Source organism: Pyrgilauda ruficollis, unplaced genomic scaffold (genome assembly GCF_017590135.1).
Source record: "Pyrgilauda ruficollis isolate IOZ18807 unplaced genomic scaffold, ASM1759013v1 scaffold128, whole genome shotgun sequence".
Taxonomy (NCBI): Eukaryota; Metazoa; Chordata; class Aves; order Passeriformes; family Passeridae; genus Pyrgilauda; species Pyrgilauda ruficollis.
This window is the reverse complement of record NW_024511210.1, coordinates 495,071-514,335: the sequence shown is the minus strand read 5'-3', so window position 1 is coordinate 514,335 and position 19,265 is coordinate 495,071. Positions and strand designations below refer to the sequence as shown.

The window sequence follows — 19,265 nt, the reverse complement described above, 5'->3', positions numbered from 1 at the left end:
TAACTAACTAAACCTATGTTATTGCTAGGTACTAAAATAAAAATTAAGGTGTTGTTCATATGAGAAGGTTGTTCATCCATGTTAATATCAAAAGGGCACTGTAACGGAGTAGTCCCCAGATTTGTAAATATTCAACTTTTGGTTAAAGTTACCAGCTTTTAATTATGATGAAAACAATGCAGCTGCTTGTTTCTGAAGGACAAAGGTTTGGTTATGAAAAGTTACATGCACTACAGTACAGCAGTTTTGGTGGGAAACAGTGAAAAAACCCCAGTTCCTTTGGAAAAATGCTATTGCTGATTATTTGCAATATATATCAACTGTGTATAGATTTCTCACAGTTGCCCAATAAACACACTGCTTTCATTCTTTGGAGCTTAACAGTTTCTCCTGTGTTCTCAACCTCTTTCCAGCTTAGTACAGTGTTTCTTTTGATGGATTGGTTTTCCTGAGTCAAACTTAAGAACTCAGAGTGTCTTATCACACTTTGACCAGCTCACTTTCTCAGGGGCAAAGAAGAGAGCAGACAAAAAGCCCATCAAGGCTTGTGCCAGTTAAATCCAAGCTCTCAAGGGATTTGTTTTTCTTTTGGCGTCAGATTAGATGTTCAAACCAAGCGGTGTTGCGGGGCCATGGGTGAGTGCCCACTGAGCCCTTAACAAGGCTAATCCCACAGCAGCACATTCCAAGCAGCTAATGGGTGCGAGGGCTTTGCTGGCTCCCACGTCGCTGCGCCGCGGGCAGAGCCAGCGCCTTGCGCGGGGCCAGGCACAAACGTGTTATTCGCAATGACCAGCCGCGGCGAGACGTGGGCAGCAGGCTTTGCTCCGGGACAGCCTTAACACCAGGCCTGGTACTCAGGTAAAGAAAAGAGAGAAAGAAAGTGTTCTTGGTGGGATTTTGCAGCAAGGTTAATAAAGAGAGAGACTTACCCAGAGTTAAACTATGAGTAAACTGAATTCAAGTATGGCGTCTAGTTTATGAATTCACTGTGGACTTTTGAATTGTCTCATTCACCGTTATTGAAGAGGCATTTGAAGAGAAAGAGAAGATAAGCTTCTTGCTCCACTAGTCTTGAAAATCTTTGCTGTAGTCTTCTAAACTTTTTATTTCTTTACTAATTTGCATTGTAAGTAAAATTTTAATGCAAACAGTTTAGTTATGAATATGTTGATTTCCTGAAGTTATTATGTTACAAAGACTCTACAGCATGTAGCATAATTTATTATATCTCTGAGTTTTATAGTTCATTGCAAATTTTGTCTTTTGCAGAAAGATAACAGTCATGGCACAGTGCAACCAAATGCTTTCTTTTAAATCTTGAAGGACAAGGAATTAGAGGATTAGTAAATCACATATTTTGTCATCACAACTCTGCCAGATAGGAGAGTACATTGTTTGAGATCCAAAAGCTGGAAAGTATCCTTTCCTGATGTGAATAAAGGAGATTTTGAACCCAACTACTATTTCCCAATATTACCTCTAAAGAAGTGCGATGAAAATTCAACTACAAATTATGATTTTTGTTATTATTTTTTTTTAAATGTAGCTGTGTTTCTTTTCCAATTGCAAAAACAATATGAGAAAGAGTAGGAAAACAAATTTTAAATGTCAGTTTCTTGGGTATTGAAAGCTTACTTTTGTGCCCAGTGAAAAAATTTCATTGAAGTACGTGTTATGGCACCTTTTTGTACTGGAACTTGAGATAAATTTAGCTAGTGACCACCCTTAGAAAAGACACATTTGTTCTATGTAGCCAGGAAATTCACCATGGTAAATTGTTTGCAGAAAAGGATGAAAATAGTAATATATTTAGTAAAGGATATTTAGAAGTTATAATAAATTAAATCTCAAGGTAGTCTCTCTTAGGTGACGTATTACTCTTTTAACTTTCAGAATTTCTATTTAACTATACTTTGTTCAAACAAAATGTATCTTGCCCAACCTTCTGTAATACATTAACCTTCTGTTTGCTACCATGAAAAAAACCAGTCAAATACAGTTTTATCTAAGACTTTTTTTTTTTTCCTAATTGTAAAAGTGATGCTAGATATCTGCTATTCTACAAAATGTTAAGTCCAGCAGATTTTTCAAATAACAATGCATGGAGGCTAAAGATAAAATATTGTTAAATAGCACCAGTAACCACCAGATCCAGCAAGGAATTATTTTCTCTGTAAAAATCAGAAGAATAAATTCTATATACTGGGACTAGTAAGTAGTAGACATAGCTAGAAATTTTTGTGATGTTATTTTATATTTTGTGCTAGTGACATTCACCAACTCCAAGAAATTCCTTTAGTTCACAGTAATTTTCATATGTTTCAGAAGCAGAGGGTTCTGGTTTTAAACATGTAAAATAGGATACAGATTGAGTTGACAAGGAGGTAACATTAGACAGTGATGTAACATTAGTTAGTGAAAGTAATATATAGATATTACTTATATATCCTTGCATAGTAAAAAGTAACATTAATTAGTTGCACAGGCAGTTTCAAAAGTTGTCCTGTCATAGAGGTAAAATGCTCATATTTCCTTTAAATTGTTTAAAGTTCATTTCACATTACTTAATTCTCACATAATTCTGTCATAGTCCATAGTTTATAGTTCTGTTTATGCTGTGTAGTTAAATGGGTAATTTTATTATTTAAAGGTATTAAGTTAATCTGTTTTAAATGAATTTTCAAAGGAAAGCTTCAACTCATCTTATTAAATGAAATAATAGAGTTCTATATTTGTGAATGTTTTAGAGATCTTGCCAGAACTCATATGGAGTGAGGATTTCCTAGATAATTAAAAATATTTCAGAACTCTGAAATTCTCTCCTTTCTTGCTTTGTGTTTGTTCTTCTCTTTTCCCTTTTTATTTCCTACCCATCTCTCTGTTTGAAAAGACTTCTTGTGTATCTGATAATTAAGACTATGTTGCGGGAAATTTCCTGCTTTTGTGTGAATATGTGATGAAAGATCTTGAGTGTTACGAACAACCATAGCTACAATTTTAGAGGTTACCTGCCAATCATCTGACTCAATGTATTAAAATTTTTTGTGTCTTGTTTCAGAAACAGATCTTCGTAATTTGGTTTTTTTTTTAAATTAAGGTGTCCACATAGAAACTGTAGTTTCTGCCTCTGTGTTAAACAGCACTCTCAGTGCTTGTGTAAAAATGTTTCAGGTAATTTTGTTGGTTTGGTTGTAGGTTTTTTTAATTAGAGCTGTCTTAGTTGTATCAATGATAGGGAAACGGAAGTGTTTTTAGTGAATAAGTGTAGGGGTTTTTTTCTGCCATGCAGAAAGGTTTAGAGTTCGAGTTAATGCTTCTCCAGAGATTTCTTCCTCTGTTAGGAGAATAGCAAAGAGGTAATCCACCTAGTGAACAAGAAAAGTATTAAAATCTTGTGTTGGGTGCTTAGCTCTAGAAGGGAAACATAGTTCTATTGGAGTATTTGCCCTCTACAAAATATGCTCTGCTTCTCTCAAGAATCAGTGAAATTTCCTCTTCTGTTTGAAGTTTATCTACAGTTGTACTATAAGTTGTATATCATAAGAAAACAGAGCTCAAGGCATTTCCTTTCTCTTTTTTAGGCGCAGAAATCATGGATAGAAAGAGCATTTTACAAGAGAGAATGTGTTCATATCATACCCAGCACCAAAGACCCCCATAGGTAATTGCATGTTACTTGTATGAAAAATGAAGGTTGGTTACAAAAACTCTCTCTATATATGTATGCATAGAATGGATCCGGATATAAATATTTTGTAAACTTATTTGTTCAGAAGGAGGTTGAATTACATCTGGAGTGATGGATTCCTATAGGAACTATTTGTTTACATTTCAAACCTTATTTCATGAGAAAAAAGATAAATCAAGGGTGGGTCAGCATCTGTGTTTAACTTCCATATCTTCTTAGCTCAATATTCAGTGCAGTGAATATTTACCTAAATTGGATGCATGACACACAACACTGTGTGTTGTAGCAAATAGATGCATTAAACTAGCAATTTAAAATTTGTGCTAATCCATGCAAAAGCTGATTACTTATCCTCATGTTACTTGAAGAAAAGAGAAGATCTTTAATTTCATTTTGTACACATTTAGAACAAAGTATGATTTTTTTTGAAATGCAGGAGAGTTCAAGTAAACAAGACTCAGGGGAAAAAAGCTAATATATATATATATACTTTGTTGCTTCCATACATAAAGGCTTCAGGAAAGGTATCAGCAGAGCTGAAAAGGGGTTGGGTTGTTTTTGTAGTTTTTTTCCCTGTTGAGTTTATACACGCGCGTGACTCGGGTTTTCCATTTGTTTAATGTCATAGGTGTTGCTGTGGGCGTCTAACAGGTCAACACATTGGACAGCCTCCAAGCGCCTCTGTTACTCAGAATGAGAAAAACGAAACCAGGCTTGCTCGCAATGACATCCAGTCGGAGAAGTGGTCCATCAGCAAGCACACACAGCTCAGCCCGACGGACGCTTTTGGAACCATTGAGTTCCAAGGAGGAGGCCACTCCAATAAAGCCATGGTAACCATGTTTTTCTCTTAGATAAATAATGCTGCTAGCTAAAAGTAAGTGTTCACAAAGAATGGACCAGATTTTCTTAACTTCTGCTAAAGTGTTATTGAGTGTACGACCGGAATGTATGTTTTTCTGTATCACATGCCAAAGAGTGGGTGAACAAAATTAACTGTAAAAGCTGGAGTGCAGTGTAAGAGGAGCTGCCTTTATGAAGGCTGAAGGCACATTAATGTGCTGCTGTCTTAATTTTATTCCAATGGTTACTCATAACTCTTTTTCTGAAGAATTTTAGAATTCAACTATGATTTTCCATTGCTGGCTGTGTCTGCAAAGCTGACAGATTTTAAACATACCAAATTCACTTTAGTATTCCTCCAGACGTGTATAAGAAGATAGACCAGTTAGACTTACGTTTTATATTTCAGTGCAATGAGAGGCCCCAGGAAGTGTCTAATCTAGGAACTACAATATCCCTTGATCAAGAAATTACTCCTTCCCTGTGGAGTGGTATCGAAGTGCATTGATCTGAGGGCTTTGCTCCATTAAGTGGGAGAAACGTTTCCAGTACACACACTAACCCATGAGTATATTTCTTCTATGTAATATTACATGAAAGGACCAATTTCTCTGACTTTATCTAAACTGCAGAATCTGGATCTTTGGGAATGACAGAAGAGTATGTGCCTAGCATTTCATGGCCAATACACTGCTCTGGCAGTGAGGGCAGAAGTTGAATTCTTTTTTCTTTGCAGAATAACCTGCCCAGCAATCCAGTACTATTTTCTGTGCATGAATTCTTCCCAACAGGTGACTCAGATCTGTCATAAAAAACAAAGACTAGAGACAGTGAAAATCTCAGGCACTATGCTAGTGTGGGCAAAGTATTTTCTTCAGATATGTACAGACGTGCTGGAGTTGGAGTGACTTCTCAAGTGGATGGTTTGTGCAGATAGATTGCTTATTTGATAGAAACTAGAAAATACTGCTGCACCAAGAAACAGAAAATAAGGTAATTTCTCTGCGAGTATCACAGACATCATGTGTTCAGTTGATAACCAATCACCTAAATAACTGCAAGGTCAGAGGTCCAAAGGTACAGTAATGAATGTTATTAACCGTATATGGATTCTTTGCATTGGATCAGTTTTATGAGAAGGTATAAGAGCTTTTTCAGTGATGTCCTTGAAGATTGCTGTAAAGCAATAAACAGCCCTGCCCAGACAAAAGTAGTCTTGGGGAGCCAAGAAATGATAAAGGTTTTAGGGAAGCTGTTGACACCAATTCTCTTAGAGGATTTCTCATCTTTACTGGGATTCTGTGTCCTGGCATAGTGCCGAAAGAGACAGGACACACTCTAAGATTCATGCTGTGTGCTCAAGGTACAATTGAAGTGCAACTGTGGAGATAAAACTGGAAATCAGCATAAAGAGAAGAAAAACATTGTCACAGAGTGCAGTCAGGAGTGAAACCATGAACAATTTAGAAAAAAGGAAAAAAAGAGAACAGAAAAAGGGACTTAAACTCTCAGAAAACTAAATAGCAACTTAAAACTTAGGGATAAAGACAATGCATTTATTGCTGGAAACTCTCCAGATGTATTTTGTCGGACTAGAATCAAGAAGCTGTACATGCCATCTATTTGTAATCATTAAACCCCACCCAAAACATGGGAATAAAACAAATTCTCCAGTCTTCAAAACAAAACAAACTATAAAATCTCCAAAAATTTGATTATTCCACTGATGGGAAAAGTGCTTCACATTAAACAATCCAGTAAATATCTCTTGAATGAGCTTTGTGATTGCTTACCACCAGTGAGAAAAATGTCTTTCACAAGACCAAAACACAAATAAGGAGGCTTGAGTAACAATTTAAATGGAAATGGATAAAAGAATTTTGTTATAATGTGTTTGCCACAGAAGCAGCATGAAGATGTCGTTGTGTTCACATTTACATACCCAAACATTATTTTAGGGTAGATTATGGTCAAAAAGTTGCCTAACTAGTTGTTGCAGTTTTGTTAATGAAAGTTAAATTCCTACCTTTGCATTTACTGGGTGCTAGGATTTTTCCATAATAAAATAATAAAATTTAACAAATAATAAAATTTAACAGATCCAAAGGTTTCTGTGAAAACCAAGAATTTGCTCAATCAAAGGAACCCACCAACTTTTTCAGCAGAGGGAAAAAGGAGACATATGCATGAAACAAGGCTTGAAAAAAAAGGAGCAAGTACCTAGTAGCTCTTGGAAATATTCATGTCTAGCTGTACATTCTCAAACCCAAACACAGAGAAGCTGATCAGTGTGGATAAGGGAAGAAAGATAAAGGGGAGAAAACATGTAAATGTATTCCTTTCTAAAAATGTGTTAGTAATTTTCGAGGTACTGGCTACCAAATAATGCTATAGCATGCAAGCTGGTTTTTGCTGGCAATCATGGTAGGTTCATATTGTACCTATAAATAAAATAAAATAACCTTACAAAGCAGCAGTATTTGCCAAGCTGACCAAATCAAGGAAAACCTCAGGGGAAAAAATTTGTGTTAAATTTTCCACCTATTCCCTATTGAGAACTGATCAGTATTTCTTTGGTCTGTGTGAACAGCAAAATTGTTAAATTGTTCTGAATTGGACTTCAAAGAATTAGGTGGAGTTTGTTCATAGGAACCATAACCTTAGATTTATAATTGGGAAAACAGAAGTCAATTAATGGAGCAGACTAGTTCAATGTAAAACTGACAGATAATTATTTTCTCAATTTGAAGTAACAGAATTAGATTTTAATACAAAATATATAGTAAGTGTAATTATACTTTCCATTATATAATATTATATCGTGCCACCAGGCAACAACAAACAGATCTTTAGCTGTGGAAATGAAAAGGATGCTGAAATTCTAACAAAACTCATGGATTTGATCCAAAACAGCAAAGATACAGGTTTACATAGTGTAAATAGAACTGACTGGGCCATAAATTCCATTTCCACAGCCACATGGAAGAAAAATTCCCAAACAGCATGACTTTTGCTAATGCCACAGAGCTGTTAAAGTATCTTCAGCACAGCTGTATTATCCTCCTTAAATCAGTCATACAAATAGCTTAATATTTTGTGCAGGATATTCTATAGAAGCACATAGCTGAGACTGGGTAACACTGGTTAGCAAAATCAGTTACTAAAAAGGCCTTTCCTTCAGTTTCATGCAACCACAGATGATCCTGCAACAAGACTGTAGTATTTAGATCTCTGTCAATCTCACAATTTCTTTACAAGTGACTCATCTCATTAATATGTAAGAAATGTAATTAACGATTTCGCTTGTCTGCAATTATTTTAGTTTTGTAGCAGATTTTCAAATTTAACAACTGTGAAAAGATGTGAGAGGCATGGGGATGTACATAAATTTTATTAATAGGTTTTGCAAATAAAATTGAGAAAAATACAAGAAAACTAATAAAATATAATCTGCTTATGCTAGTTGGCTCTTTGCAGTTTAAGAAGTAACACACTTATCTAACTTTATACAAGCATTTTATTAAATTAAAAAGCAATTATCAAACTCATGTGAGTGATTCCATTCCAATTAAGAGCAATATTCTGAAAAGTCTGAAAATGTATTCTGTTCATCAGTGTACCCATTAAGACAATCTTGCTGTGATGCTCTGTGCACTGCAATTTTGAGCAAACTAAACCTGTTTTTTTAATACACTATCTGCCTTTAGACGCACCCACACACTCCCCCTTAATGTTCTCTCATTAACTGGTGAGCCTGGATTGTCTATAAACTTCTTTAAAGGATTGCTCTTTGCAGAGCTAAAATTTCTTTCATCATAGTTTTTCAGGGTTAAATGGAAGATAGCTGTTTGAAAAGCCTTTGGTGAGTTAAATAGATTCCTCCTCACTGAAGGCATTTCAATGATACATTTCATATGCAGAGTAAAATCCTAAAATAAGTTTGCAGCTGCAAAAGAAAGGAAGTTTACTTCAGTGTTATCTGCTTAAGTTTTCTTATGGTATAAGGAAACATGAAAGAACATCAGTAGAATTCCAATTAACATTAACAGTTACTTAGATAAAGTTGCTAATATTCAGATCCTTAAAACTTTATTATTTGGAAGTCACTCACAGAAAAAGGTATTTTTCTTGGTTTAAAATACATTGAGTTTTATAAAAACTGTATAAAAAGGGTGCCAAAATTCATCAGGGCTTTTGAGAGGAAAAAAAAGAGAATAATATAAATAATCATATAACTTGCATAAACCATGAAAAGACAGCAAACATTGTTTCTGTTATAGGAAATTACTTCTTAAAAAATATTTGCAGAATTTAAAAGATGGTGTTTTACATGGAGAAAAAGGGGAAATAACACAGAAAAACCTTTATCCAAAGGCTATTTAAATCTTTAAATCGATGAAGGTCCTCTCACTGATTGTTTAGTGGAACTTGGATTAGGCCTTAAAGTGCTAAGAAGAAATAACTTAATAACTTCTACAGAACCCATCTGGTTTCGTCTAAGTAGCAGGGTTTTTGTTTAATTCAGTGAGAACTACTTTCTTTTTTTTTTTTTTTTTTTGAGGATCACGCTTTTGGAGCAACCAGTCTTTAATCTGAACACATATCTGTAGTGATAGAAACTTACATAACTTACCAAAAAGAAACACAGGAGCAATGTTAGAATGCAGATCGCAAAATGTTGTCTGAATAGATTTACTTTCAGGTATACCACAAAATTTTGAGTCTAATTTATTCACTGACATTCTCATCCCTGATGCTCTGCAATCATTCACCAAGTACTTTAATGAGACAGCTGTGCTTAAGTAGCAGAGTAGTAATAGTAGTAATTCTATTTCTCAGGAACTTTGACTTTTGCCCTAGGGCACTGGAGTCAAACTTGGAAGTGTCTGGCTCTTTGACTCGTGGTGGGCATAGGTATGTTTTAGAGAACACTTGACAAAAAAAGTGAAACAACAAATGCACTCTTGCTGACCACCACTGTGCTGGTCTGGGATGAAATGGGCATTGCAGCTCGAGCTTGGTGCTTTGTCCTTTCATGTCTTGTGTTGATGCCAGTCAGGTCAATCTGTAGGTTTTGTGATTCAGAACTGTACTTTTGCTTCCTAATTCCCCTGCTTTGCCAACACATAAAAACAGAATTCTTACATCCTATCCATATACTTCTCCCATAAATAAAGGGTAAATGATTTCCCATTAGAACTGGTAATTTCTACAGCTGACAGATACCCCAGGCATGGAAATTCATAGCACAACAGCATAGTGGTTTGGCTTAGATTCAAATTTTGTATCTACCTCCAGAAGCTATAGCAAGAGAATTCAGAAACAAAATAAATACTCATTAACATTCTAAGCAAAAACTGATAGGGATAAATATTCTATTACAAGATTGGAAGACATGAGTTTTGTTACAGGCTAAAGTGGCCTTAAAGGTGTGATTTATAACTTAATGTAAGCTTTTAAAAATAAGACAGAAGAATTCTCTTTTAGTTACTAGATAACATATTAAGTAATGGCAAAAGAGTAAATTCAAGTATGCCAAACAAAAAATTGCTTCTCGAAGAGTAAAAATTATTCAGATAGCCATAAAAATTGACTGCTATGCACAAAAGAAAAATCATGTTTGGCATCCTTGCCAAAAGCTTTTAAACTACTAAATCTTACCTCACTTGATTTAAGTTTTAATTTACATGAAAGAACCTTAAATATTTATTTTTCTTTAAATTTCCACTTTGTAAAGTAAAAGGGGGTTTTCAAGCAGTATAAAAAACAAGCAGTTGCTCCCAATATAAGTTGTCTACATTTCAAATAAATGCAAGAAAATACTTCTTTCTTAATCACTTTATAGATTTATATTTATTGGAATTCAGAGGAGTATATATATAAGGAGAGTATAAGGAGAGTAAAACGTAGACTTAAGAAGGTAGGGACAGTGAAATCACACATTCTGAGGTATTTTTAAAAAAATCTAAAGAATAAAAAACCGAAGAAAAAAGTAGTCACTGCCCAGATTAGATAATACACATCTGATGCCATTTGTGCCTTCATCTTAGCATCATCCCAGATGATGCCATTGCATGTTTTCAACGTATTTGTATGGTCATTGCCAGTATGAATTCACCTTAATTATCTTCTGAAGACTTGCAATCTGTCTTCACCACAAAGCAGAGTAAGGTACCAGTGATTCCAACCCAAAAACTCCATAGTTTGACCAACAGAGTTTTTATTTGGGCCCTATGAAGGATGTTGTCTGTGAATGCCTCCAGGTGCCCTTTGCAGCCTCAGATCTCCCTTAAGACATGGAAAAGGGAAAAAGGATCATTCTCCTTATACCCCCTCTGGTGTGTTAAAACTTTGACAACCCTCAAAACCCAATTTAAAAACTTTTAATGTCTCAGTCTAGTCAGTGGGATCAGGTGCCGTACAAGATTTTATCTCACACTGGAAATTGACTGAGTAGCTACTGAGGAAGCAGTTCATCTGTATTAATGAACTTGACAGATATGAAAACTGTGTTTTTTATGTCCAGTAGCTGTTGTGGATTTGCTTGGCTGCTGCAGAGAGCATTGCTGATGCACTGGGCTGAACGTGCATTCCCAAATTCTTGCTCAGCTTTCGGTTTGGTTGTGCCCCCCCAAACTAATTGTGCAAAGAGGTTGTGCTTCCAGAAGTCTTAGCAGTTGGTGTTTACTGTGCAACAACCCATTCTTGCAAAAAATCCTGTTTATTAGCACTTTCCTCTGGAAAATGTCAAGTCCTTATTTCTCACTCAACTAGAAAGGAATCCACTTTATTATGGTTTTTATTATAGCAATAAATAAATATTTATTTTTATTGCTAAAAAATAACAAACAAAGTATTTCTTTTGGCAAGAAATACTGATTAGACGTGTCAAAAAAGGACAAAATTATTACATAATATGTATGGATATTATACTACCTGGCACTTTACAAGAAAGAAATTAGGACTAGCTATTCCTCAGGCTGAAGGCTAAGGCATGCACCTGATGCCTGTGCTGACAACCCATAAAGGGAAAGACTCCTGAAGTTTCTCTACAGGTATTGATTCAATCAGAAGTTTGACAGATGAGTGAGTGCTTCCTGCAACCTATTTTATTTCATTAAGAGGGTCCTTCCAGATCTTAGCAGCTATAGAAAGAATTTTTTCCTGTTTTTGCTATGTAACTAGAAATCAGGAAATGATCACATGCCCTGTCACAGGTTTTGTGAAACAGAAAGAGCAGGAGAAAGGCTTGTAACAGAAAGAGACAGGTATTTGTGTGACATGGTAGTGCTGTAAGAACTTTGAATGCAGTTGCTATCTTTGAGCACGGACAGATGGGTATGATCTCCCTTGGCACAAATTGCTGCATGTATAGCACAGAACAGCCAGCAACTGGGAATGCATTAATTTATTTCATAGCCCTTTTAGGATCTAGAATTTTCTATGGCAAAATCATGAAATTGTATGTAGTTAGCATTCTTTCATCTGGAAAGTATCAGTTTGGTACTTTTGCTCAGTTTAAACCTATGTGTGCTTGAAGAACTGGGTTTTTATCTGTTATTTCTTACCTTTTGAGGGTTTGACTTTGGTAATTTGAAAATGAGGTACAAGTAAATACACAGTTGTGACCTTGACTGTCTAGGTCACCTTTGGCAGACCTCTTGCATTTTTGTTCCAGTTTTTGCATTTACAAATTGTAGATATTAATCTTTCAAGCATTGCTAAGGATTTTGAGACAATTAATTTCTTAATTTCCTAAATAAAGAAAATTGTCCAGCCTGTGAAGTGCAAGTCTTCCATTATTCCTAGTTTCTCAGCTAGGAAAGTAATCATCAGGTTAGCAAATAGTTACTGGTTTTGTCATTAAAAAAGTGATTTGTTGGGCACAGATAATACACATTAGAAACCAGTGGGTATAACCAATCTTCTTTTCCCTACTCTCTTCTGTTGCCCTTGTTTCTGCAGTATGTACGTGTGTCTTTTGACACAAAGCCTGACCTTCTTCTGCATCTGATGACCAAAGAGTGGCAACTTGAGCTCCCCAAACTTCTCATCTCTGTGCACGGGGGCCTTCAGAATTTTGAACTTCAGCCAAAACTCAAACAAGTCTTTGGAAAAGGACTTATTAAGGCTGCAATGACAACTGGAGCATGGATATTCACTGGAGGAGTAAACACAGGTAACAGCAACTTTGAAATAAAAGCACAGTGGCTTCTAGGACACTTCATCACAAAAAAAAAGGGGGGGAGGAATGAGAAATTATGAGATTATAAAGCCATTCTATCTTTTATTTTATTAATCATTTCTGTGCTATGTGAAAATCAGAAAATGAGAAGTTCATACCAACCTGACAGCTGGTATGAAACAGAATAAAAGGTTTGCCAAAGTATGAAAAGCACACTTTGGAGCTGGAAATAAAACCTCCTGCAAGGCAATTCTATTAGTATATCACTGAGAAAGACTTCTGTAGGATCAGCTGTAAGCTGCAGGGAAGGACTACTAGTCAAAGAAGTCCAACTCTTATTACACAAGACTGAAAACACTTTCATCCAGAAAAGACATTCATTGTATTTAATCAGGTGACCCAAAGTATTAAAGGAAAAAAGTTCTCGTTTTTGGATGTGGTGGGAAACTTCTTCCTTACTCGTAGAGAGCTCAACCTAATTTTTTGCTATTACATTTTCATCAAGAGCAATATCTGCTATTTCTAGTCAAAGAGCATCTGGAATACACCAAACAGGTGTCCTAGGGACCCAAGACAGCAGCTGGCCCAACTCTGCCAGCAGACAGCATGTACACTTTGGGAATAAGCTGCGAAACGTAGGTCCCTAGACAGGAAATTCTGGCATTGACATCTCAGTTACCCTCCCTGAAGGAGGCAGAAAGGAGAAGAGATGCAGGGAAAAGTCAAAAAAGTTCTGCTACGGAGAATTACAAAAAGTTTTGAGCTAGGACATAAACTTGTAAATTCTTATGTCATTCTCATTTGCTGCATTAAGCTATAATTTTTTATTTTAGTAAGAGTGTATCTTCTTACTGTCTCATTCTATCATGTAATCATTCTATCATTCTATCATGTGTTAATTTTAGTGCATGTTGGATCAACTCCTACATGATGGAATATAAATGCTTAATAGGAGTCTTGGACTTGGTTTTCAGAGCACATCAAATTTAAAACAGTACTCAGTTTTATCACCGCAGCAATGCAAGTAGCACAGAATCATATAATATGTTTAGTTGGAAGCAACCGACAAGGATCAGAGTCCAGCTCCTGGCCCTGCACAGGACAGCCCCAGGAATCACAGACACCACATGTCTGTGAGTGTTGTTCAAAGACTTTTTGAACTCTGGCAGGCTTGGTGCCTGAAGAAACAAAGACACATAGCTTTTGGAGTGTTAGAAAATAGACACAAATGTAATATGCCCCACATCTCTTCAAAATAAGGAATAAAATCACATGAATGTTGATCTGTGCACTATGGTGATAATAATATTAGTTGTCAGATACTCTTGTCATGATGATGGTAAAGACAGATTTTAACATTTTTATGTTAAAATTACATCAGAAGAATGTACATGTTGTACACTTAATGCAGTTGATTACCAGAGCAACTGTATAAATCAAAATACATCTTTTTTTTTAAAAAAAGGACAGACGATAACACTTGGCAAATGCACAACTGCTTCCTACCATTTTCAAATCCTCTTATTTGCAAATACCAAAACAATACAAATGAACCAGGAAAGTCATCATAAATGCTCTTGAAAAGGACTCTTTTTCCTAGACAAAACAATGTAGTTCAAGTGGCTCTCTGATGTTTTAAAAACAAACAATTCAAAAAGAAATTTTGCAGTATCAGTAATCTCTCAAGGACTTGATTGCTCAAGGACTAGGTTTTCAAACTGCACAGCTGAAAATTACTTGTGAAATCATAAAAAATGAGAATTTCTCAATAAAGTCTTTTTGTTGAAGATTAATTTTAAAATTGAGTTTCTCTTAAGGAAAATTATAACTGAAAAGTCCTGAAATTCTGCTGTTGGACTGAGAATCAGTGACATGAGAGAGAGGGAGCATACCTGCTTATAAACATGACTGTTGTTCTGAATATTCATGCCATGCTGAAAGCTGATTATTCTAAACAAGAGAATTTTTTGCAGTCTGGACAGATTTTCTGCTTTAAATCCTTTAGGCTGTTGGATCACAGCTTAATTCATAGCTGATGGCGGGTGCTGGGTTGGGGTTTTTTAACCTTCCACCACAGGAAGAATACTGGACTCAAGGACATAGAGGATCTGTTAGGTTGTGGGGAGTTTTCTTATATTTACAGTCATTTACAGTTCAGAAAACTAAAACCAAAATCCTAACAATTGTGTGACTGTAATTTGCATCCAATCGTCTTGAAGTTGTGAAATTTAAACAATATGGAAATTGAGCAACTGAGAATCAAATAACATCTGCAGCAAACCCACAGGTCTGCTTCAGTGCAGCCATATCCTAAAAATAGTTCTTAATAGATAGATTTTAAAAGATTATTTTTTTAAAAGAAAGGAGAAATTACACTTGTCATTTGCACAGAGATACCACTGAAACACTGCCAAAGCTGGTCTAGGTAAGCAAGCAGCCCTTGGAAGAATGCTGGGAAGCAGCCATTCTCTCTGTACTAATTTCTGTTTTCTCGCTGATTCCCAGGGCGGGTACTAGTACTCTGCTGGAAGCTATCTCAGGCGACTGAGTTTGTTCAGAAAGAGTGGCAAAACAGCTTCATCACAGAGTAGCATAATGATGTTTTCACATTTCCATCCTTGATTGGGAGCATTTGTGTATGAGCTGCACTTCTAAGGGAGTTGGGGGGTGGGGGGTGGGGAGCAGAATTAATTCCTGTGCTTCTTTCTGTGCTTGGAAATACACAAATTCTTGCATGCACATGTGAGCACAAGTGCAGATAAATAAGCTGCAGTGAACTGTCAGCATTTCCATTCTTTCTAAAGCTGTGTATTTTTTTCTTATTGCTTCATTTAGTAATTTTTGGATTCAATAAAATGAATCCACGGAAATTAACAATATGAAATAGGAATGTATTCATAGTTTTATATAATTGTAAGGATAGGCACAGATATTCCCTAAAAAACAAGTCTATACTAAATCCATATGATAATGAACAAAAAAGACATAATCATGAATTTTTGTTTTATGCTCTTTCTTTGCCAGGGGTCATTCGGCATGTTGGAGATGCCCTGAAAGATCACGCCTCAAAATCTCGAGGGAAGATCTGCACCATCGGTATAGCTCCCTGGGGGATTGTGGAAAATCAAGAGGATCTGATTGGCAAAGATGTAAGACCTATATAGACATAGATGACCTCCAGTATCTATAAATCTTCCAGTTATTTTTCCTGTCCTCTTAGAATTATTGTCTGCAGCAAAAAGCCAATATATGCACAGATTTTCCATTAGGTTTGATGGCAGGTTTTGATATGGCAGCAATAAAAAGTCCTGCACTATGTCTTATTTAAAAATAAATTATAAGGGCAATTCATTAAAAGCTAATCTTGAAAATATATCAAAGCTTCATCCTTAGAATTCTATGAACACATAAATGTGCCTAAGAAAAGACGGATTGCAAAACTTGAAATCTGGTTTATTTTCAAATACCATAATGCCTTGGTTACATTCAAAATTTCAGGCTATCCTTCTTAGAATATATTCCCTCCTATAAATTTTTATTGATGTAATTTTGAAAGGTCTTATTGGGTACTGTAGATAAGAGTGACCTCAAATAATTCACCTTCAACCACTTTCTGAAGGATAGGGCTGGTGTTTCTCCAATTCTTTCACACCAATCTTCTCTTTTAAAACTTTAATACAGTAAGATTAACTCCTTAATTTTAAACACATGAATAGTTTGCCTGCACTGCTTATTTGTTACCTGAAACTTTTCTGAACCCATTTTTTTCTCTCTTCTGGTTCATTCCTAAGAAATCTGTCTGAGAATGAGTGACTAACTATGCGTGGAAGAGATACAGCTTTCAATCTGCATAAAGAACTTCTTTCTAGTCTTCATTAGCCTAACACATTCTTCTCTGTGTGTTCTGTATCCATGTCCAAGTTGGGAAGGGGAAGAAGATTCAAGTATCTCTTAAGTCAGGGGAGTTACAGTGATTATAAAGAAAATTATCCAACTTGAGTTTATTGCAATCCACTATGAAAGTACAACTGTTAGGGGAAAGTGTATTACCATGGAGTTTTGTGCTCTAATACCACAAAAACAAGCATGATCAGACTTTGCCACAGTAATTCTGAATCACCAATGAACTCTTCTGAGGTGCAGTGCAGAAGGTAATTAGCAGAAAAAGCTAATCACAAGGATGCACTGTATCTTCATAAAAAGGTGTAGTGTACACATCATTTTCAAATATATAGTCTTTAGTGATTAGGCATGGGGTTCTGGAAACACAGCGGGAACAAAGAAGTTAAGAAAAACATAAAATTAGCCATGAATTTTCAAATATTCCTATTTCTTTATTACTTTTTTCCTCCTGTTGCAACACTACCTCAGTTCTGAGGCAGTCACTGACTGTTTAAGGGAATCTGGAGCCTTCTTTTGCAGAAAAAGCTAAAAAAATCTTTGATTTCCCAGGTGTTCCAGCCAAGCGGAGCAGCTCCCCTGACTTCTGATTTCTTTAAGCAATGCTTTCCTCTAAATATCCTTCCAATTTAATAGGAAACCAAGAAGTTGTCCAAAATAAAATAAACAATTTTTTTTTAAAAATACTTTCTTATTAAGTCATAAAAGACTTAATACTTACTCTGATCATCAGATACAAAATTTTATAAGTTTAATATAAAGTTACAACTGATTTGGGTAGGGTCTTCTATTGAGGCAAACACAATTATGTCAGCAGGGTTACAATTACAGGGTCATCACTAAGGACAAAAATATTTCAAAATATACCTTTGATAGAGAACATAAAATTTATCCTCTCAACCCCTTTGCCCCAAATAGTTTTATAAAATTATTGATCAATGGCATGATGTAATGCTGAATCACATCTGGTTTTATTAATCTCTGATGCACGTGTAATGGATACTGCTTTATGCTTATTTATATCAAATTTCATCTTCCATTTAATTACCTCACCAGGCTGTTTTATGAAGACTTTAGTCCACTGAAATATTTGTAAGCTTTTCACCCTCTAATTAATCACAAATCCCTTACACCTATATTGAACAGAATATAACACAGCTTGAGGTAGGCCACTTATGTCACTAAATCTTCTTAGTAAGAGCCTTCACAAAATCACTTTTTCCTTCTCACTGTTTTCCCACCCTTCCCCCCCAGCTTTCCTCTGTTATTTATGCCTCAAAGGACTTTCTCTCTTATTCAATGCATGCAGTTTCTTTAGAAGAATTTGGTGAGGAAGCTGTTTTGGAAGCTTTTTAAAAATCAAAGTGTACTATATTGACTGGCTCATTAGAGGTGAATGCTGTGTAATGAACCGAGAAGGGGAAATGTAAATAGTACCATAAGCATGTAAAATGAATCATCATTAAGCAAGAAACAAAGGCCACAAAGGATCATACAAGGGGGGAGAAAAAGTCAACCAGTAGTAAAAGGCTTGGTGGACTCTGGCATCAATGTAGGTTTATGCCTATATGCACCATGTCTGGTTAAATTATGGTCAGAACTGAAGAGTTGCAAAAACATACATGCTGAAACTTCCAGCATCAGATAGAGGCAGAAGACTGTTGTAGTCATGTGTTTTGGAGGGACAGGGTGTGCAGCAGGGGAGCTGTGGTCATTGCACATGCCCCCGTGCATGTGGCCTCTCTGTGCCTCATGGCAAGGGAGGCATGCCCAGCCGCGGTGTTCCTCTGCTAATGCCTCAGCCTTATGGATCCAGAAGCCATAGCTGAGGGCTTTAATTATATTTACAAGCCCTTCCAAGTCAGTCAGCCTTCAGGAATCCTGGGGGACTTCCTCAGAGCCATAAAGAAAACTGACCAAGTTAGAGGAAATATTATAGCTGTTTGCTATTTGTTATATTGTGATGATTAAAGATCCCTAAAGACACATGTCTCTACTTCAGTACCATAAAAGCAATATAGCAGAAAATAGTGCAATGCCTAACACTCTCAGATTCTAATTTAGAAACAAAGCACACAAGGGAGTTGGTTGCCTTATTTCCCCATATTTTCTGATAGAACTGAGAAAGTAAAGTGGCATGCTCAGTTTTGTAGAAAACTGTGATTATAAACAACTTTCTTCCTATACACAGAACCATTCTTCCTTCTAAGACAGTACACTTTGTAAGTCATTGTAGCATGCATGTCTCTACTTTCAGGGTCTGTTCAGTCCTCATTTGGGTTTAATTCTAAGTTACCTCAGTAGGAGACCAGGGGTAAAGATACAGACTGGCATATTTGTAGCATATGTGGAGAATTTGGACCATGAGCCAAAAGGTCCAGGAACCTCTGAATTAAATCAGGAGCTACTCTGTTCCCTGGTATGCTCCAGAGCAACAAGGCTGCAGAAATGGTTTGATTTGAACAACAGCTGCTACTCCTTGAAAAGCAAAGCATTCATCTCTTTCTTTTTTCATCACTTCTTTGAGCTCACTGTTTGTCACAAACTCTTTGCCTCCACATAGACTGCTCAGATTCATGCACTGGTTCACATGGCACTTGCAGGCTCGTTGTCATGGTGAGTTACCCTGAGAGATTTTTCAAGTCT

At 36.1% G+C, this 19,265-nt stretch overlaps 1 protein-coding gene across 1 annotated transcript in view; it reads left to right on the top strand.

The window, feature by feature from the left end:
- Window positions 1–19,265, top strand: part of TRPM3 (transient receptor potential cation channel subfamily M member 3) — a 255,883-nt gene that overhangs the window by 122,618 nt on the left and 114,000 nt on the right. The window contains exons 2-5 of the mRNA XM_041458427.1: window positions 3,585–3,664; window positions 4,320–4,524; window positions 12,500–12,713; window positions 15,744–15,868. Coding sequence (XP_041314361.1) covers window positions 3,585–3,664; window positions 4,320–4,524; window positions 12,500–12,713; window positions 15,744–15,868 — 624 coding nt within the window. The remainder of the gene's footprint in view (window positions 1–3,584; window positions 3,665–4,319; window positions 4,525–12,499; window positions 12,714–15,743; window positions 15,869–19,265) is intronic.